Source organism: Bombina bombina, chromosome 8, assembly GCF_027579735.1.
Source record: "Bombina bombina isolate aBomBom1 chromosome 8, aBomBom1.pri, whole genome shotgun sequence".
Taxonomy (NCBI): domain Eukaryota; kingdom Metazoa; phylum Chordata; class Amphibia; order Anura; family Bombinatoridae; genus Bombina; species Bombina bombina.
In genome coordinates, this window is record NC_069506.1 from 667313 (window position 1) to 690884 (window position 23572).

Here is a 23572-nt window from a genome sequence, read left to right on the forward strand (position 1 = left end):
TAGGTAGTTTATGGGTGTTAGTGTACTTTTTAGCACTTTAGTTATGAGTTTTTTGTTACGGCGTTGTACCATAAAACTCATAACTACTGACTTTTAAATGCGTTAGGACTCTTGACAGGATAGGCTGTACCGCTCACTTTTTGGCCTCCCAGGACAGACTTGTAATATCAGCACTATGGAAGTCCCATAGAAGAAAGGCTTTACGAAGTTTATGTAAGGCCAAAGAAGTGTGCGGTGCCCCTTAACCTGCAAGACTCGTAATACCCGCGGGCGTAAAAAAGCGGCGTTAGGACCTCTTAACGCTGCTTTTTTTACCCTAATGCACAACTCATAATCTAGCCATTTGGTTTTATTTTTTTTTCACAGGTAAGTTTGTATTTATTTTAACTAGGTAGACTAGTTAGTAAATAGTTATTAACTATTTACTAGCTACCTATTTAAAATAAATACAAAGTTACCTGTAAAATAAACCTAACCTGAGTTACACTAAAACCTAACATTACACTAAAATTAAATAAATTAAAAAATGTTTTAATCTAAATTACAAAAAATAATAAACACTAAATTACACAAAATAAAAAAGAAATTATCAAATATTTAAACTAATTACACCTAATCTAACAGCCCTATCAAAATAAAAAAGCCCCCCCCCAAAATAAAAAAAACCCCTAGCCTACACTAAACTGGCAATAGCCCTTAAAAGGGCCTTTTGCGGGTTATTGCCCCAAAGAAATCAGCTCTTTTACCTGTAAAAAAAAAAAATACAAACAACCCCCCAAAAACCCACCACCCCAAATAAAAACCTACCTAAAAACCCTAAGCTCCCCATTGCCCTGAAAAGGGCATTTGGATTGGCATTGCCCTTAAAATGGCATTTAGCTCTTTTACGGTGCCCAAAGTCCCTAATCTAAAAGTAAAACTCACCCAATAAACCCTTAAAGAAAACCTAACACTATCCCCCGAAGATCCACTTACAGTTTTTGAAGACCGGACATCCATCCTCATCCAGCCAGAAGTCTTCATCCAAGTCCTCAGCGAAGCCGGGAGAAGTCGTCTTCCAGGCGGGCAGAAGTCTTCATCCAGACGGCATCTTCTATCTATCTTCATCCTTCCGACGCGGAGTGGCTCCATCTTCAAGACATCCGGCGCAAAGCATCCTGATTGGAACAGCCAATAGAATGCGAGCTCAATCCTATTGGCTGATTGAATCAGCCATTAGGATTTTTTACCCTTTAATTCCAATTGGCTGATAGAATTGCCGCTCCGCGTCGAAAGGATGAAGATAGAAGATGCCATCTGGATGAAGACTTCTGCCCGCCTGGAGGACGACTTCTTGCCGCTTGGATGAAGACTTCTCCTGGCTTTGTTGAGGACTTCTTACTGCTTGGATGAAGACGTCTCCCGGCTGGATGAGGATGGATGTCCGGTCTTCAAAAACTGTAAGTGGATCTTCGGGGGATAGTGTTAGTTTTTTTTAAGGGTTTATTGGTGGGTTTTATTTTTAGATTAGGGACTTTGGGCACCGTAAAAGAGCTAAATGCCCTTTTAGGGCAATGCCCATCCAAATGCCCTTTTCAGGGCAATGGGGAGCTTAGGTTTTTTTAGGTAAGTTTTTATTTGGGGGGGTTGGTTGTGTGGGTGGTGGGTTTTACTGTTGGGTGGTTGTTTGTATTTTTTGTTTTACAGGTTAAAGAGCTGATTTGTTTAGGGCAGTGCCCCGCAAAAGGCCCTTTTACGGGCCATTGGCAGTTTAATGTAGGCTAGGGTTTTTTTTTATTTTGGGGGGCTTTTTTTTTGATAGGGCTGTTAGATTAGGTGTAATTAGTTTAAATATTTGAAAATTTCTTTTTTTTGCGTAATTTAGTGTTTATTATATTTTGTAATTTAGATGTTTTTATTTATTTATTTAATTTTAGTGTAAGACAGGTTAGGTTTTATTTTACAGGTAAATTTGTATTTATTTTGACTAGGTAGCTAGTAAATAGTTAATAACTAGTCTACCTAGTTAAAATAAATACAAACTTACCTGTGAAATAAAAATAAAACCTAAGCTAGATACAGTATAACTATTAGTTACCTTGTAGCTAGCTTAGGTTTTATTTTACAGGTAAGTATTTATTTAGTTTTAAATAGGAATAATTTAGGTATTAATTGTAATTTTTATTTGGAATTATTTAAATTATGTTAAAATTAGTGGGTGTTAGGGTTAGACTTAGGGGTTAATAACTTTAGTATAGTGGCGGCGACATTGGGGGCAGCAGATTAGGGGTTAATAACAGTAATGCAGGTTGCGGAGATGTTAGGGACAGCAGATTAGAGGTTAATAAGTGTATGTAGGTGGCGACGACATTGGGGCAGCAGATTAGGGGTTAATAATATTTAACTAGTGTTTACGATGCGGGAGTGCGGTGGTTTATGGGTTAATATGTTTATTATAGTGGCGGTGATGTCCGGAGCGGCAGAATAGGGGTTAATAATTATATTTTAGTGTTTGCAATGCAGGAGGGCCTCAGTTTAGGGGTTAATAGGTAGTTTATGGGTGTTTAGTGTACTTTGTAACACTTAAGTTATGAGTTTTATGTTACAGCTTTGTAACGAAAAACTCATAACTACTGACTTTCAGGTGACTGTACAGATCTTGTAGTTATAGGCTGTGCCGCTCACTTTTTGGCTGGACAAGCAAACTCGTTATATCGGCGCTATGGAAGTCCCATTGAAAAAGGAGTTTTTGAAAGGTGCGGTAGTTACGTTGCGTGACGGCCAAAAAAGTGTGCGGTACAGCTTTACCTACAAGACTCGTAATAGCAGCGGTAGTGAAAAAGCAGCGTTATACTCATAACGCAAAATTCGTAATCTAGCCGTGTGTCTATAATCTTCAGAATTTAGGAATTATTTTAATTTGGGATTGAGTATTCATATTTAATAATAATTTTAAGGAAAAGGGAGAAAGGGAAACAATGGCGCTACATGGGTTGTTCCTAAATAATGTATAAATAACCTGTCAGATAATGGAATATGTCTCACTATATAAAAGGTATAATGTAGGAATGGTGCTGTACATAAGAGAGAAATTAGAGACACAAGGACCAATGAAGCACTGGTAAAGTATGTACCTGAATAGCACTCAACACTAAAAGTAGGTGAACAATAAGGAGGAGGAGTGGAGGAGAAATTATTCTCCGGATGAAGGGGTTAAAACGTAACTTTTATTGTCAAGATAAAAATTCAGTCAAACATAAAAACACAGTGTAGTAATATCTTGTGCAACACAATCACAGAATTGCTGTATCCCCTGGTGTGGAGATATATCACATGTAATATTGTTACAGGTAGGTGTTTGTCAAACCAGTAGATTATTCAATCATAAATGGAGTTTCTAGCCTTGCAAAATTATCTTCCCAGAGTGGGGAGGAGTGTGCCACAATATTGTAATCACATAATGTGTAGGAGATCACATATATTAATTAATAACCAGACCCAAGAAAATGTCAAACTTGGGACTGTGTTCCTAAAAGCAGTATGTGTGGAACGTCATAAAGTCCTCTATATAGGATAGGATACTTAATTGAAAGTAAAATGCCAAGCTCAGATGGTAAGTAGTATTGAAAATACTAACATTGTGGCCAATTGCACAGCTGGTACATTGGGTTAATTATTAATTATCTCTATAAGACTACATGGGCTGTTTTCCTGTGATAATGTCAATTGTCTAGAGATATTATACTAATAGTAGTGAACAGGAGTACAAAGAACGTCATGATTCTGGTCTTTCTAATGTAGAGCAAGACCCACAAGGGAAGGAACCAGGTACAATCGAGGTCTTGGTTTTTCCCACTTGGAAGTGGCTGCTTGAGACCATATTCTTGATGGTTTGCTGTGTTTAACACCTAATCATGGGATACTGATATGGTAGTTCTATAAGCCTTAGTGTTTTAAATACACTGCACCACCGACAACGTGGCAAGCCTGCCTATCGATACAGTAGTTATATGTTTGATATTAACATAAACATTCTGTTGTTTCGATATGCCCATTGAGGCTTTTAATGTGCAGTACTGACATTCTTTGTACTGCTGTTCACTACTATTAGTATAATATCTTTAGACAATTGACATTATCACAGGAAAACAGCCCATGTAGTCTTATAGAGATAATTCATAATTAACCCAATGTACCAGCTGTGCAATTGGCCACAATGTTAGTATTTTCAATACTACTTACCATCTGAGCTTGGCATTTTACTTTCAATTAAGTATCCTATCCTATATAGAGGACTTTATGACGTCCCACACATACTGCTTTTAGGAGCACAGTCCCAAGTTTGACATTTTCTTGGGTCTGGTTATTAATTAATATATGTGATCTCCTACACATTATGTGATTACAATATTGTGGCACACTCCTCCCCACTCTGGGAAGATAATTTTGCAAGGCTATAAACTCCATTTATGATTGAATAATCTACTGGATTGTCAAACACCTACCTGTAACAATATTACACGTGATATATCTCCACACCGGGGGATACAGCAATTCTGTGATTGTGTTGCACAAGATATTACTACACTGTTTTATGTTTGACTGAATTTTTATTTTTATCTTGACAATAAAAGTTACGTTTTAACCCCTTCATCCGGAGAATAATTTCTCCTCCACTCTCCTTATTGTTCACCTACTTATAATGTTGTTGAGTGCTATTCAAGTACATACCTTACCAGTGGTTCATTGGTCCTTGTGTCTTTAATAATAATTTTGTTTTCATTAATTTCTGAACACCTCAACAGTATTATCTTGGAATACACTACAGAGATTATATAACATTTCACTGGAGTGTACTGATAAGATTCAACTTTATTAATTGAGTTATTGCTGACGATACTTTTATTATTGTTATTAATATTCATAATTTCTTAAATAATATCGTAATCATTAAAACAAGAGAGATGGGAGACAGCGCACATCCGATTCAAGGTAGTAGTTTATTGTACAAACAGAGCACACACTAGTAATGCACACTTACTAGAGAGCAAAATTAAAACAGCCCCAAAACAATGTGGTAGGAAACTTCACAGCGTGTGAATGACACAGTCCGCCAGAGTCGGGGAAGCCAAATTCAAAAGTTCCCGGCTGGTATCGCAGTTATGTAAACGCAAATACACGTCACTGTGTGTCAATTCACCTTCTCCTACGGATCCTCAGAACGACCAAAATAGCTCAATGAGTTTCGCCGGTGACACCCCGGGTTTCTCAAGAGTAATGAAAAACCGGGGTGTCACCGGCGAAACGCGTTGAGCTATTTTGGTCGTTCTGAGGATCCGTAGGAGAAGGTGAATTGACACACAGTGACGTGTATTGGCGTTTACGCAACTGCGATACCAGCCGGGAACTTTTGAATTCGGCTTCCCCGACTCTGGTGGACTGTGTCATTCACACGCTGTGAAGTTTCCTACCACATTGTTTTGGGGCTGTTTTAATTTTGCTCTCTAGTAAGTGTGCATTACTAGTGTGTGCTCTGTTTGTACAATAAACTACTACCTTGAATCAAATGTGCGCTGTCTCCCATCTCTCTTGTTTTAGTGTTTTCATCTCTGCATCTGTGGATAAGAAACCCATGGATTTTTGCACGGCAGCACTCCTTTTGGCTTGAACCCGGCCAGTCAGACTGATTACAGCTGTCGTGTGGACTCTATACAAGTTTCTACCCTATTCCTGGAATCACGTCGTTTGGTAATGTAGCGCAGCCTTCTATTTCCCTTTTGCAAATATTGTAATCATAAATACGTAACAGTGCAGACAAATGTCTATCCTTTATATGAGAGCATTATATACACATATTCATTTTATTTTTTGCACAAAAAGGATATGTTAAAGCTGGTTGTTTTTATGTTTAAACATATTTGTGCACGGCTGGTCCGTGGGATATAAGCTCATTGCCTGATAAGGAAATTTGCAAATCTCTATTGGTGGCCAGTGACCCACCCCAGAGGCATAACAAAAAATCCCCATTTTATCAACAACGCAATGCCCTATAAACCTGTTGTTCATTCTTGTTCCGTTTATTAACAAGACGTACATTTATACAGGAAATACACTGCATGTTGTATTACATAATTTGCTGTAATAAGCACCAGTACTTAAGTAAATAAACTGTATCAGCGGCAGTGAGAATAAATCATCATCTCATGTAAATCACTAGCACTGTCTGCTTTTTACATAATATTTTTAGCACCACTCTTGAGTGCTTGCCTAGACATTGTGTCACCAGCCGCCCTTCCAATCTCAGGCTGTGAGTTTGCCATTTACTGTTCACTTTGGTGTGTGCTCTGGTTACCGTCAAGGGGCAGGTGGCACAGCATTTGACAGGTTTTGGATAAAAATAAGGCCCTGAAAGGGTGGCTGGCAGTTTGATTCCGGCAGAACTATAATGCATTAAAAAAAAAAAAATTTAATACCTCTTTAAATGGGAAATATTAGAATTCAAGTTTTAATAAACCGATGGAAACTTCAGTCTGTACAAAAATGGTCTTCAAGCTTTCTGCATTCTCTATCATGTACTAATAAGACAATAATTCTCTCATTCAGGTGACATTGCTCTCCCTTGTTTTGAGGAGTAATAAAGTAACATTACAGGCTAAACCGTTTCTTTCATTCAGGTCATGAAGGCACTTTCCCTGCTTTATGCATTTTCTCGTGTACATTAAGGCTGGCTTGCTGGGCAAAACACTTTCCACATTCAGCGCATAAAAAGGGCTTTTCCCCTGTGTGCAACCTCTCGTGCGTAATAAGATGCGATTGCCGAGTAAAGTGTCTCCCACATACAGAGCATGAATATGGTGTTTCTCCAGTGTGCATCTTCAGATGGGCAATTAACGACTGATGCAGACTAAAACATTTCCCACACTCAGGACATATAAATGGTTTCTCTCCTGTATGAGTTTTGTGATGCACAATAAGCCGTGATTTCTGGGTAAAACATTTTCCACACTCAGAACACGAATATGGTTTCTCACCTGCATGGATTTTTTGATGTACAACAAGAGTTGATTTTTGGGTATAAGATTTTCCACATTCGGAGCAGGTAAATGGCTTGCCTCCTTTATGCATCTTCTGATGTGCAGTTAGATTTGATTGCCGGTTAAAACATTTGCCACATTCTGAACATAAGAATGGTTTCTCTCCTGTGTGAATTTGCTTGTGCTTAAGCAGGTCAGACTTCTGGGTAAAACATTTGCCGCATTCAAAACATAAAAATGGCTTCTCTCCTGTATGAATTTTTTGATGTACCGTAAGGTTTGATTTCTGCGTAAAACATTTGCTACATTCAGAACAGGAAAATGGTTTCTCTCCAGTATGCAAGCGCTTGTGTGCAATAAGATGGGATTGCCTGGTAAAGTATTTCCCACAATCAGGGCATGGAAAAGGCTTGTCTCCAGAATGCATTTTCTGATGTGCAATAAGGGATTGTTGCAGACTAAAGCACTTACCACATTCAGAACACGGATATGTTTTCTCTTTTGTATGAATGTTATGATGTGCAATTAGTTTTGATTGACGGCTAAAGCATTTCCCACATTCGGAACATGAAAAAGGTTTGTCTCCTGCGTGTGTTTTCTTATGCTTCCGCAGGTCTGATTTTTGGGTAAAACATTTTCCACATTTAAGACATAAAAATGGTTGCTCTCCTGGATGCATGGTCTGATGCATAATAAGGCGGGACCGCCAGTCTAAACATCGCTGAACATCCTCAGAACATGGAAACAGCTTCTCTCCATTAATCTGCTGTTGGAAGAAATGAATAGCCCCACGCAGAAATACTGAGGGTGTACTCGTACTGTGAATCATCTGATGGTTAACAAGCTCTGTATTCTTAGTTAGAAAATGGAAACTATCAGAAAAACAAAATGCTTTATTTCCTTTGTCATCACATTTGTGATCTTGTAAGTGACACTCATCATATTGGTTACTGTGGTACAGTTGTGGCACTTTGTCTTCTCTGTTAGATTTCCTGATATTGTACCCTGCGTTAGGCTCCATTTCTAAAGCAGTCACTGAGCCGTCTGTAGGAAAGACAAATAATAGATTTATAAAAGCAAAACTTTATCAAACTGAGCAACGTTATCAGGATGTTCTACTGAAATACAATAAAACATTCCTATAACAAAGCAGCAATTACACCTGTAGTAAAGTGTTTTATTTGTAACGGCGCTGTGGAATGTTGCACCACAAAACAAGCCACTTACACATATATCCCCAGCTGTATGTAGTGTGATTCATGTAACGTGTACAGTATATGTAAACACGGCACTTAAACATATATCCCCAGATGTAATATAGTGTGACTCATGTAACGTGTACAGTATATGTAAACACGGCACTTACACATATATCCCCAGCTGTAATGTAGTGTGACTCATGTAACGTGTACAGTACATGTAAACACTGCACTTACACATATATCCCCAGCTGTAATTTAGTGTGACTCATGTAACGTGTACAGTACATGTAAACACGGCACTTACACATATATCCCCAGCTGTAATGTAGTGTGACTCATGTAACGTGTACAGTATATGTAAACACAGCACTTACACATATATCCCCAGATGTAATGTAGTGTGACTTATGTAATGTGTACAGTACATGTAAACACGGCACTTACACATATATCCCCAGCTGTAATGTAGTGTGACTCATGTAACGTGTAGAATATGTCGGGTGTAGGTAAATTCCATGTCATTAATCTCAGATTGTTATACTGAGCATTTATGCAGTGATAGGAAGCTGTCCTCCTACTGACTAAATACTTTTTACAGACACATATATAATTACATATGTATTGTTAGTTTTTGACAGCAGTCTGTGCAATCTATCTATGAAAATATTACAGCAGTTTATGCTAAACAATTGTTATCGGACATAGGGACTAAGGGTTAGATGTTTATTAAGCATGAGTATATATATATATATATAGTCGTTCTAAAAAGCTTATATTTCTCTAGTGCCAAACTGACAATTAAGTATATATCTATTGAGTCTAAAAGAATGAATGTCTATAGGACTGAATTAGCTTTATGTGTGATTTTATCATAACACATTTCTGTAAAGTTTACACATCAATCCTATGCTTATCTCGATAAAGGAGCCAAATCCCAATTCTGTTGCTCCCTAAGGGGATATGTGTGTAATTTTCAACTATATTTATAGTCATATTTAATAGCTACGTCCCATACTTCATAATTTATTACAGATATATAGACTTAGATATAGATCTTAAATTAGATCTTAAATTAGAATATGATCTCTAGAGAAAGCTCTTATAAGAGATTGCCTCATTTAAACCCTTTGGTGATGCAGATTTTAATTCATGTATCCATCTGCATTCTTTTTGAAGCAGAAGTTTGTTAATGTCACCCCTTCTGCCCTTAAGCTTTAGTTGTTCTATGGCAAAGAAATGTATCTGATATTTCTCTTGTTGATGAACTGTGTTCATATGCTTAGCTACTGGTACATTCCTGTCCCATTTTATGTCCCCTATATGTTCAAGGACTCTTGTTCTTAGTTCCCTTGAGGTTTCACCTACATAAATTAGGTTACATTTGCACATGGCTACGTATACAACTCTCTTGGTTCTACAATTCATAAATTCATTTATAGGGTAGTTTTTCCCTGTTTTTGGATGAACAAATTGTTTCATTGGGGACATATTTTTGCACGCTTGGCAGCGGCCACATTTAAAGAACCCTTTAGTTTCTTGAAGCCATGTTTTCTGAGGATTTTGTACAAAGTGACTCCTAGTCAAGGTGTCTTTCAAATTATGTGATCTCCTATTAGTTATCTTAGGTCTATCTGCGATAACTTCAGACAATTCAGGGTCCTCCTGTAAGACGTGCCAGTGTTTTTGAAATATGTGTTGGATACTGCTGTGTTTTTCATCGAATGTGCCTATAATTCTAATTTGCTGACTGTCTTTATTTCTGTCAGTGTCAATTTTTTCCTGTAGTAGGGGTGCTCTCTCTAGTGCCTTAGCTCGTTGGTAAGCTTTTTTAAGGCATCTATTAGGGTATCCCCTTTCTTTGAACCTTTTTCTTAGTTCTTGAGCTTCCAATTCAAAATCTTCTAATGAGCTGCAATTGCGCCTAGCCCTCAGGTATTGGCCAAATGGGATGCCCATCCTTTGGCTTTTAGGATGGTAGCTTTTCCAGTTTAGGAGATTATTAGTAGCTGTCTCTTTCCTAAATAATTTTGTACTTAGGGATTCATCGCACTCTTTTCGAATTTCCAAGTCTAGAAAGGAAATGCTTGTTTCTTCAATCGTTGTTTTTATACTTGTTTTTGGTGGGAACAGATCCTTCTCTAAAAAAATCCTAGTAATGGATGGTTCCGTCATAGGTGTTATAGCTGTAGTTGTGGTTATTGGTGTTGATTCTTCTTCTGACAATTCTGACTCTGCAGAAGAACTTTCTGCTGTGGTATTTTTACCTTTATTTTCCTGTATCTGTCTCACATTTCTACGTTTGTAATTAACTTTATAAATATTGCCTTTTTGATGGTCTGACCAGTCTCTCTGTAGTTTTCTATTTTTTGTTTCACTAAGTTCTTCTTTTAGTTTATCAATATGGAATTTTAGTTTTTGATCTAAAGCCTCAAAATCTTTGTCTGAGGTGAATTTATTAGTTTGTATTCTTGCCTCTTCAACTAATTTTGTTAGTTGCTCATACTGACTACTTTCATATTCTAATGTAAGTTTCATCAGATCTAATGAGCACTGCGTCAGAATTTCCTGCCACCTTTTTGATAATAAAGTATATTTGCAGAAAAGGGGCACAGCAATGGGCACATGCTGTGCCCCCACTTATGCAAATTTGTTTTTGGGTTGGATAGAACATACATATATCCTAAATGAAGAAATGAACCCTTTTATGAAATATATGGATCTATTTATTCGCTACATCGATGATGTGCTTATATTATGGACAGGATCCAAAGAGAACTTTAATGATTTTATGTTATGGCTAAATGACAATACTCACGGTATGCACTATACCTCAACGATTGAAGAAACAAGCATTTCCTTTCTAGACTTGGAAATTCGAAAAGAGTGCGATGGATCCCTAAGTACAAAATTATTTAGGAAAGAGACAGCTACTAATAATCTCCTAAACTGGAAAAGCTACCATCCTAAAAGCCAAAGGATGGGCATCCCATTTGGCCAATACCTGAGGGCTAGGCGCAATTGCAGCTCATTAGAAGATTTTGAATTGGAAGCTCAAGAACTAAGAAAAAGGTTCAAAGAAAGGGGATACCCTAATAGATGCCTTAAAAAAGCTTACCAACGAGCTAAGGCACTAGAGAGAGCACCCCTACTACAGGAAAAAATTGACACTGACAGAAATAAAGACAGTCAGCAAATTAGAATTATAGGCACATTCGATGAAAAACACAGCAGTATCCAACACATATTTCAAAAACACTGGCACGTCTTACAGGAGGACCCTGAATTGTCTGAAGTTATCGCAGATAGACCTAAGATAACTAATAGGAGATCACATAATTTGAAAGACACCTTGACTAGGAGTCACTTTGTACAAAATCCTCAGAAAACATGGCTTCAAGAAACTAAAGGGTTCTTTAAATGTGGCCGCTGCCAAGCGTGCAAAAATATGTCCCCAATGAAACAATTTGTTCATCCAAAAACAGGGAAAAACTACCCTATAAATGAATTTATGAATTGTAGAACCAAGAGAGTTGTTTACGTAGCCATGTGCAAATGTCCCCTAATTTATGTAGGTGAAACCTCAAGGGAACTAAGAACAAGAGTCCTTGAACATATAGGGGACATAAAATGGGACAGGAATGTACCAGTAGCTAAGCATATGAACACAGTTCATCAACAAGAGAAATATCAGATACAAATTCTTTGCCATAGAACAACTAAAGCTTAAGGGCAGAAGGGGTGACATTAACAAACTTCTGCTTCAAAAAGAATGCAGATGGATACATGAATTAAAATCTGCATCACCAAAGGGTTTAAATGAGGCAATCTCTTATAAGAGCTTTCTCTAGAGATCATATTCTAATTTAAGATCTAATTTAAGATCTATATCTAAGTCTATATATCTGTAATAAATTATGAAGTATGGGATGTAGCTATTAAATATGACTATAAATATAGTTGAAAATTACACACATATCCCCTTAGGGAGCAACAGAATTGGGATTTGGCTCCTTTATCGAGATAAGCATAGGATTGATGTGTAAACTTTACAGAAATGTGTTATGATAAAATCACACATAAAGCTAATTCAGTCCTATAGACATTCATTCTTTTAGACTCAATAGATATATACTTAATTGTCAGTTTGGCACTAGAGAAATATAAGCTTTTTAGAACGACTATATATATATATATATATATATATATATATATATATATATATATATATATATATATACTCATGCTTAATAAACATCTAACCCTTAGTCCCTATGTCCGATAACAATTGTTTAGCATAAAATGCTGTAATATTTTCATAGATAGATTGCACAGACTGCTGTCAAAAACTAACAATACATATGTAATTATATATGTGTCTGTAAAAAGTATTTAGTCAGTAGGAGGACAGCTTCCTATCACTGCATAAATGCTCCGTATAACAATCTGAGATTAATGACATGGAATTTACCTACACCCGACATATCACACATTACTTAATTGTAATATCGGAGAGTAATACTTAGTCGCCGTAGACATTGCGGTGGACACTTCCGCAATACACAAGCCGTTACCACGGCAACTATGGAGGACAAAAGACGGCACTTGAGGCTGGGCGGGCCCTATGCCCTGACGAAGTCACGTACAAGTGACGAAACGCGTCGGTGGGAGTGCTCTGGAACTCTAGCGTGGTGTTAGAAACTAAGTTACTGATAATCTGTTGGCTACTATTGTTGCCGCTCTAATAGCGGTTATTTTCAATATATATATAGCGATCTAAGGGTAATAATAGGATTTGATAAAAGGACTAATGGTGCCTATATTTTTGAGAACTTGTTCAAGTAGTGATGATAAGCACTTAGAACTGAAATGAATAATCTCTAGACTTTAGGCACTATCAATTTGCCAAACATTACCTAACGACATATTATAGCGATAATTATCAGCAATATTACATTGAATTCTAGCATTAATACATATATATATTCTAAGAACAAGAAAACTTTAGTTTAATCCCGACAGATACATTGAGACTGTATGAATGTTGAGATATTAATTGATAGGGATCAGCTAGAAATTGGCTGACTGAGTTAAATCTCAGCAGTACGCAGGTAGGAGGACGCCTTTGAGCGCATAGCCTGTGTGAAAACTGTATGACTTGAACTTGAAATCCACTCAATATCGATTAACTTCACCACAATAGTATTCTCTAGAGCACGTAGCCCTTATATTTTACCTTTACCTTTTGGTTTGGTTTTATTATGTTACAGTTGGGTCACTTGGAATGACAATATATAGAAGCAATTGATGAATGTTTGTTTCTAAACCGTGATCCGATTTAAGTAAATTGTCTGTCTTTGTATATATGTTAAATAAAGTGTTAAATTTTAACTAACCTTATCTAATTTAATAGTGCCTAATTCAGCACTTAGCTTAAATGCTACAAATCCTTTGAATTTTTCCCTAACCAACCCAAACACTGCACTTACACATATATCCCCAGCTGTAATATAGTGTGACTAATGTAACGTGAACAGTACATGTAAACACTGCACTTACACATTGTAATGTCCTTACATAGCAAACATTAACTCTTTATATGAATGATGCACTTGCAACTTCTAAATGTAAACTGGCACTTTATTTACTGCATGACATAGCAAGGTGCTCCTGTAGATTTGCACACAGTAATATGGATAGATACACATATATAGTCCTTTATAATGATTGGCTGCTGCACTCCTTATATTAGCAGTCCTGTACAGTGTGTATGCAGCACTATAGTAATCCAGGGTAACTGATAACTGTATAACTGTTAACTGTATAACTGCAATATAACTTATAATGTGTAACTGACAATTCTTACTCTTCCTGACTGGCTGATGCTGTATCCTCTGCAGTGATCTGTAGCTGACATTACATTTATTAGTATCAGCAATTGTCAGAGCCTCAGGTTCAGTCCTTGTACTTTTATAACTGCATCACAAACTGTCACAAGATGGCTTCTCTGAACTGTACTGATTCTAAACACAGCCCACTTGATGACATCATCTTTGTATGGAAGCCTCAATGTGCCTTTTGACCAAACAGGAAGTAAGCACAACACTACACACATATATTCCCAGCTGTAATATAGTGTGACTCATGTAACGTGTAGAATACATGTAAACACAGCACTTACACATATATTCCCAGCTGTAATGTAGTGTGACTCATGTAACGTGTACAGTACATGTAAACACGGCACTTACACATATACCGCCAGAAGTAATATAGTGTAACGGGTACACTACATGTAAACACGGCACTTACACATATATCCCCAGCTGTAATGTAGTGTGACTCATGTAATGTGTACAGTACATGTAAACACGGCACTTACACATATATCCCCAGCTGTAATGTAGTGTGACTCATGTAATGTGTACAGTACATGTAAACACGGCACTTACACCTATATTCCCAGCTGTAATATAGTGTGACTCATGTAACGTGTAGAATACATGTAAACACAGCACTTACACATATATTCCCAGCTGTAATGTAGTGTGACTCATGTAACGTGTACAGTACATGTAAACACGACACTTACACATATATCGCCAGAAGTAATATAGTGTAACGGGTACACTACATGTAAACACGACACTTACACATATATCCCCAGCTGTAATGTAGTGTGACTCATGTAATGTGTACAGTACATGTAAACACGGCACTTACACATATATCCCCAGCTGTAATGTAGTGTGACTCATGTAACGTGTACAGTACATGTAAACACAGCACTTACACATATATCCCCAGCTGTAATATAGTGTGACTCATGTAACGTGTACAGTATATGTAAACACTGCACTTACACATATATCCCCAGCTGTAATATAGTGTGACTCATGTAACGTGTACAGTACATGTAAACACTTCACTTACACATATATCCCCAGCTGTAATGTACTGTGACTCATGTAACGTGTACAGTATATGTAAACACGGCACTTACACATATATCCCCAGCTGTATGTAGTGTGACTCATGTAACGTGTAGAATACATGTAAACACGGCACTTACACATATATCCCCAGCTGTAATATAGTGTGACTCATGTAACGTGTACACTACATGTAAACATGACACTTACACATATATCCCCAGCTGTAATGTAGTGTGACTCATGTAATCTGTACAGTACATGTAAACACGGCACTTACACATATATCCCCAGCTGTAATGTACTGTGACTCATGTAACGTGTACAGTATATGTAAACACTGCACTTACACATATATCCCCAGCTGTATGTAGTGTGACTCATGTAACGTGTACGGTATATGTAAAGACGGCACTTACACATATATCCCCAGCTGTAATGTAGTGTGACTCATGTAACGTGTACAGTATATGTAAACACTGCACTTACACATATATCCCCAGCTGTAATATAGTGTGACTCATGTAATGTGTACAGTATATGTAAACACGGCACTTACATCTATATCCCCATCTGTAATATAGTGTGACTCATGTAAAGTGTACAGTATATGTAAACACGGCACTTACACATATATCCCCAGATGTAATGTAGTGTGACTCATGTAATGTGTACAGTATATGTAAACACGGCACTTACACCTATATCCCCAGCTGCAATATAGTGTGACTCATGTAAAGTGTACAGTACATGTAAACACGGCACTTACACATATATCCCCAGCTGTAATATAGTGTGACTCATGTAATGTGTACAGTACATGTAAACACGGCACTTACACATATATCCCCAGCTGTAATGTAGTGTGACTCATGTAATGTGTACAGTACATGTAAACACTGCACGTACACACATATCCCCAGATGTAATATAGTGTGACTCATGTAACGTGTACAGTATATGTAAACACGGCACTTACACCTATATCCCCAGCTGTATGTAGTGTGACTCATGTAACGTGTACAATACATGTAAACACTACACTTACACATATATCCCCAGATGTAATATAGTGTGACTCATGTAACGTGTACACTACATGTAAACACTACACTTACACATATATCCCCAGCTGTATGTAGTGTGACTCATGTAATGTGTACAGTATATGTAAACACTGCACTTACACATATATCCCCAGCTGTAATGTAGTGTGACTCATGTAACGTGTAGAATACATGTAAACACGGCACTTACACATATATTCCCAGCTGTAATATAGTGAGACTCATGTAACGTGTACAGTACATGTAAACACTGCACTTACACCTATATCCCCAGCTGTAATATAGTGTGACTCATATAACGTGTACAGTATATGTAAACACTGCACTTACACATATATCCCCAGCTGTAATGTAGTGTGACTCATGTAACGTGTACAGTACATGTAAACACTGCACTTACACATATATCCCCAGATGTAATATAGTGTGACTCATATAACGTGTACAGTACATGTAAACACGGCACTTACACATATATTCCCAGCTGTAATATAGTGAGACTCATGTAACGTGTACAGTACATGTAAACACTGCACTTACACATATATCCCCAGCTGTAATGTACTGTGACTCATGTAACGTGTACAGTACATGTAAACACGGCACTTACACATATATCCCCAGCTGTAATATAGTGTGACTCATGTAACGTGTACAGTATATGTAAACACTGCACTTACACATATATCCCCAGCTGTAATATAGTGTGACTCATGTAACATGTACAGTATATGTAAACACTGCACTTACACATATATCCCCAGCTGTAATATAGTGTGACTCATGTAACGTGTACAGTACATGTAAACACTGCACTTACACATATATCCCCAGCTGTAATGTACTGTGACTCATGTAACGTGTACAGTACATGTAAACACGGCACTTACACATATATTCCCAGCTGTAATATAGTGAGACTCATGTAACGTGTACAGTACATGTAAACACTGCACTTACACATATATCCCCAGCTGTAATGTACTGTGACTCATGTAACGTGTACAGTACATGTAAACACGGCACTTACACATATATTCCCAGCTGTAATATAGTGAGACTCATGTAACGTGTACAGTACATGTAAACACTGCACTTACACATATATTCCCAGCTGTAATATAGTGAGACTCATGTAACGTGTACAGTACATGTAAACACTGCACTTACACATATATCCCCAGCTGTAATGTAGTGTGACTCATGTAATGTGTACAGTATATGTAAACACTGCACTTACACATATATCCCCAGCTGTAATATAGTGTGACTCATGTAATGTGTACAGTATATGTAAACACGGCACTTACACATATATCCCCAGCTGTAATATAGTGTGACTCATGTAATGTGTACAGTATATGTAAACACGGCACTTACACATATATCACCAGCTGTAATATAGTGTGACTCATGTAACGTGTACAGTATATGTAAACACTGCACTTACACATATATCCCCAGCTGTAATGTACTGTGACTCATGTAACGTGTACAGTATATGTAAACACTGCACTTACACCTATATCCCCAGCTGTAATGTAGTGTGGCTCATGTAACGTGTACAGTATATGTAAACACTGCACTTACACATATATCCCCAGCTGTAATGTAGTGTGACTCATGTAATGTGTACAGTATATGTAAACACGGCACTTACACATATATCCCCAGCTGTAATATAGTGTGCCTCATGTAACGTGTAGAATACATGTAAACACGGCACTTACACATATATCCCCAGCTGTAATATAGTGTGCCTCATGTAACGTGTAGAATACATGTAAACACGGCACTTACACATATATCCCCAGCTGTAATATAGTGTGCCTCATGTAACGTGTACAGTACATGTAAACACGGCACTTACACATATATCCCCAGATGTAATGTAGTGTGACTCATGTAACGTGTACAGTATATGTAAACACTGCACTTACACCTATATCCCCAGATGTAATATAGTGAGACTCATATAACGTGTACAGTACATGTAAACACTGCACTTACACATATATCCCCAGCTGTAATGTAGTGTGACTCATGTAACGTGTACAGTACATGTAAACACGGCACTTACACATATATCCCCAGCTGTAATATAGTGTGACTCATGTAACGTGTACAGTACATGTAAACACGGCACTTACACATATATCCCCAGCTGTAATATAGTGTGACTCATGTAACGTGTACAGTACATGTAAACACGGCACTTACACATATATCCCCAGCTGTAATATAGTGTGACTCATGTAACGTGTACAGTACATGTAAACACTGCACTTACACCTATATCCCCAGATGTAATATAGTGTGACTCATGTAACGTGTACAGTACATGTAAACACGGCACTTACACATATATTCCCAGCTGTATTATAGTGAGCCTCATGTAACGTGTACAGTATATGTAAACACGGCACTTACACCTATATCCCCAGATGTAATATAGTGTGACTCATGTAAAGTGTACAGTACATGTAAACACTGCACTTACACCTATATCCCCAGATGTAATATAGTGTGACTCATGTAATGTGTACAGTATATGTAAACACGGCACTTACACCTATATCCCCAGATGTAATATAGTGTGACTCATGTAATGTGTACAGTACATGTAAACACGGCACTTACACCTATATCCCCAGCTGTAATGTAGTGTGACTCATGTAACGTGTACAGTATATGTAAACACTGCACTTACACCTATATCCCCAGATGTAATATAGTGTGACTCATAACGTGTACAGTATATGTAAACACTGCACTTACACATATATCCCCAGCTGTAATATAGTGTGCCTCATGTAACGTGTACAGTACATGTAAACACTGCACTTACACATATATCCCCAGCTGTAATGTAGTGTGACTCATGTAATGTGTACAGTACATGTAAACACTGCACTTACACATATATCCCCAGCTGTAATGTAGTGTGACTCATGTAATGTGTACAGTACATGTAAACACTGCACTTACACATATATCCCCAGCTGTAATGTAGTGTGACTCATGTAATGTGTACAGTATATGTAAACACTGCACTTACACATATATCCCCAGCTGTAATATAGTGTGACTCATGTAACGTGTACAGTACATGTAAACACTGCACTTACACATATATCCCCAGCTGTAATGTAGTGTGACTCATGTAACGTGTACAGTATATGTAAACACTGCACTTACACATATATCCCCAGCTGTAATGTAGTGTGACTCATGTAACGTGTACAGTACATGTAAACACTGCACTTACACATATATCACCAGCTGTAATATAGTGTGACTCATGTAACGTGTACAGTACATGTAAACACGGCACTTACACATATATCCCCAGCTGTAATTTAGTGTGACTCATGTAACGTGTACAGTACATGTAAACACTGCACTTACACATATATCCCCAGCTGTAATGTACTGTGACTCATGTAACGTGTACAGTATATGTAAACACTGCACTTACACATATATCCCCAGCTGTAATGTACTGTGACTCATGTAACGTGTACAGTACATGTAAACACGGCACTTACACATATATTCCCAGCTGTAATGTAGTGAGACTCATATAACGTGTACAGTACATGTAAACACGGCACTTACACATATATTCCCAGCTGTAATATAGTGAGACTCATGTAACGTGTACAGTATATGTAAACACTGCACTTACACATATATCCCCAGCTGTAATATAGTGAGACTCATATAACGTGTACAGTATATGTAAACACGGCACTTACACCTATATCCCCAGATGTAATATAGTGTGACTCATATAACGTGTACAGTACATGTAAACACTGCACTTACACATATATCCCCAGCTGTAATGTAGTGTGACTCATGTAATGTGTACAGTATATGTAAACACTGCACGTACACACATATCCCCAGCTGTAATATAGTGTGACTCATATAACGTGTACAGTACATGTAAACACGGCACTTACACCTATATCCCCAGATGTAATATAGTGTGACTCATATAACGTGTACAGTACATGTAAACACTGCACTTACACATATATCCCCAGCTGTAATGTAGTGTGACTCATGTAATGTGTACAGTATATGTAAACACTGCACGTACACACATATCCCCAGCTGTAATATAGTGTGACTCATATAACGTGTACAGTACATGTAAACACTGCACTTACACATATATCCCCAGCTGTAATGTAGTGTGACTCATGTAACGTGTACAGTACATGTAAACACTGCACTTACACATATATCCCCAGCTGTAATGTAGTGTGACTCATGTAATGTGTACAGTATATGTAAACACTGCACGTACACACATATCCCCAGCTGTAATATAGTGTGACTCATATAACGTGTACAGTACATGTAAACACTGCACTTACACATATATCCCCAGCTGTAATGTAGTGTGACTCATGTAATGTGTACAGTATATGTAAACACTGCACTTACACCTATATCCCCAGCTGTAATGTAGTGTGACTCATGTAACGAGTACAGGGGTGCTGATCATGCGCCTTAAATATATAAAAGCAGATCGCTGATCGTTAAGAAAAGAGTGCCACTGTCTGAGATCTGTTTGGGAGGTGTCAAGTGGGAGCCGTACACTAGAGCAAATATTAACCATACAAGCTACCCGATAAACCCCTTCACTGCCAGGAATTTCAGAAGTGTGTTGCGCAGCTGCAATTAGTGGCCTTCTAATTACCAAAAAACTATGGTAAAGCCACAATGTCTGTTGTTTCTGAACAAAGGGGATCCCAGAGAAGCTTTAACAACCATTTGTCTTATGACTGCAGTAGTTGTATGTAAATAATGTCAGTTCATTTTTTTTATATGATCGTATTTGATGGCCAAACAGTGGCACGAAATATACCAAAATGGGCCTAGATCAATAGCTTGGGATGTTTACTTTATATAGTTTTCCCAGGTAAATAAAAAACAAGGTTCTATTTATTTTTAAATGGAGTAAGAGCAAAACTGCTAAAAATTCTCATGTACTAAAGGGGTTAAAGGGACTTTGTACTCCGAAAAGCTCTATCATCCATATCAAAGAGCAATGTATTGTACTTGAAAGAAAAAAGTGATTTACATTGAAACTGAATTCTTTTTCACATGTTTGGGGCATATGAGCAAAATACAATACAGCAAAAGAATGAGTAAAATGCTGACAAAGTGAAGCTGAAGTTTAATTGGCACTGAACGGGTTACGGAGTATTCAGTAACTATTACTCACCCGTGCTGAGCTGCAGGTGGCCAGACACGTACGGCTCCTCCCCTCGCTCGAGCCTTGAGACAACCGATGGCTTCACATGAAGATGCCCTGTGTACAGATACAGTTCATCATTTAGCCAACGGTCTTGTCGTCTCACAACAAATCGCCTAGCCGACACTTATGTGATCATTTTGTACCCTGCAGGTGGTGTCAAAGAGAAATAACATGCGCTGTGCCTTTGTTGTCACCCAGTATTATGTCCCTGAAACGGTTCACTAGGTGCCGCCCTGATGTTTGTGCTAGTTGTAATATAAGGTATGTGCGCACTGTATAACTGACGTTAAGGGAATGATCTTCATTTTATGCATTATTATCCCTTGATTACAAGTGGAGCATAATAGCAGCACACAAAATGTATCTGAAGTGAAGCGCAATGCTTCCCCATAGCTCACAATGTAAAGGCTCTTTTCAGTGCCTTTTTTTCTAACACCCAACATCAGCACACTTTAACCCCTTATAAAAGCTTCTTGCAGTTATTTTGTGAGCAATTGGGGGACATTTTTTTAAATACCCAGAGGTCTGACCTCTGATTAATTTCCGGAGCCACTCGAAATTGCTGGTTATTTAACGTGCGCTCATTAAATTAGCTCTCCACTTGTAATCTAGCCTTCACAAAAGGATTAAATACATAATAATTTGACCAAATGCTTAACATGGAAATAAAAATGATACTTTCATGCAATTTTATTCAACTTTTAAGTTTACTTCTATTATCAAATTTGTTTAATTCTTTTGGTATTCTTTGTTGAAAGAGCGGCAATACAATACTGAGAGGTAGCAGCAGCTAGCTCCTAGTAGAGTGTTACTGAGCCTGCTTAGGTATACTTTTGAACAAAAGTGACAGAGAGAACAAAGTTAATCACAAATGCTACGTTTGCACGTTATACCTAAGCTTATAGTGCTGGAGCTCACAAAATAAATAATAAAAAAACTGCTGCTGACTTTACTGACCTTATAACATGGAAGTTACAATAATAACTTCATGACTCAGAGAGCACTTCCCATTTTTCTCTCAGCCTCCCTTGTTGAAAAGTATCTATTTTCCATGAGAGCATACTGAGATACGTTTAGGAATGTGCACGTGACTAAATTGGAAAGGTTTAGAACAAGAGACCATTTTATAGGCAGTGTGATTACACATTTGTGCTCTAGCTTATAGTCGCTGACCGTAACAGAGGAACCTGTGTTTTTATTTTTGTGCATTCACCTGAGGAAACGGTTGTAGTCTCACTGTGAAATGCGTTGTGAGATATTCTTTTAATAAATGAGCTATTGTGAACCGCGCAATGCAATATTCATTCTTTTAATCAGCTTCTGTAAACCGCGCTATGCAATATTCATTCTTTTGATCCAGTAACTGAGAAATGCACTGTGAGATATTCATTCTTTTAACGAATCAGCAACGGAGAAACGCACTGTGTGATATTCATTCTTTTAATGAATTAGCAACTGAGAAATGCACTGTGAGATATTCATTAATTTAATTAGCAACCGTGAAATGCGCAGTGCGATATTCATTTTTTTAATGAATCAGCAACTGAGAAAAGCACTGTGCGATATTCATTATTTTAATAAATCAGCAACCGAGAAAAACGCGTTGAGATATTCATTCTTTTAATGAATCAGCAACCGAGAAACGCACTGTGCAATATTCATTCTTTTAATGAATCAGCAACTGAGAAATGCACTAAGGTATTCATTATTTTAATGAATCAGCAACCGAGTAACGTGCTGTGTGATATTCATTCTTTTAATGAATCAGCAACCGAGAAATGCGCTGTACGATATTCATTCTTTTAATCAGCATCCGTGAAACACGCTGTGCGATATTCATTCTTTTAATGAATCAGCAACCAGGAAACGCGCTGGTTGCTGATTTTTTTTTGTTGAAATCTTTTTTATTCAATTTTTCAAAAACAATACAAATACACTTCACTTCCAACACTACAGTGTTACAATCTTCAATGACAAATAAAAACTTGGTCTATACAATCAGAATCCATTGCTAACTTTTTTATACTGCTTAAGCGAGTCGGATCCGCCCCCATCCCATCTAACTCATCACCAATTTATTTTAATT

At 37.5% G+C, this 23572-nt stretch overlaps 1 protein-coding gene across 4 annotated transcripts in view; it reads right to left on the minus strand.

Annotated features, from left to right (window-relative positions):
* Nucleotides 1–6035: 6035 nt before the first annotated feature.
* The window catches only part of LOC128638243 (gastrula zinc finger protein XlCGF26.1-like), a 61269-nt gene continuing 43732 nt past the window's right edge, over nucleotides 6036–23572 (minus strand). For all 4 annotated transcript variants that reach the window (XM_053690098.1, XM_053690099.1, XM_053690097.1 and 1 more), the window contains 2 exons: nucleotides 21454–21540; nucleotides 6036–8057 (listed from right to left, as the gene is read on the minus strand). In XM_053690098.1, the coding sequence (XP_053546073.1) occupies nucleotides 6655–8057; nucleotides 21454–21540 (1490 nt within the window). In that variant the 3' untranslated portion in view covers nucleotides 6036–6654. The remainder of the gene's footprint in view (nucleotides 8058–21453; nucleotides 21541–23572) is intronic.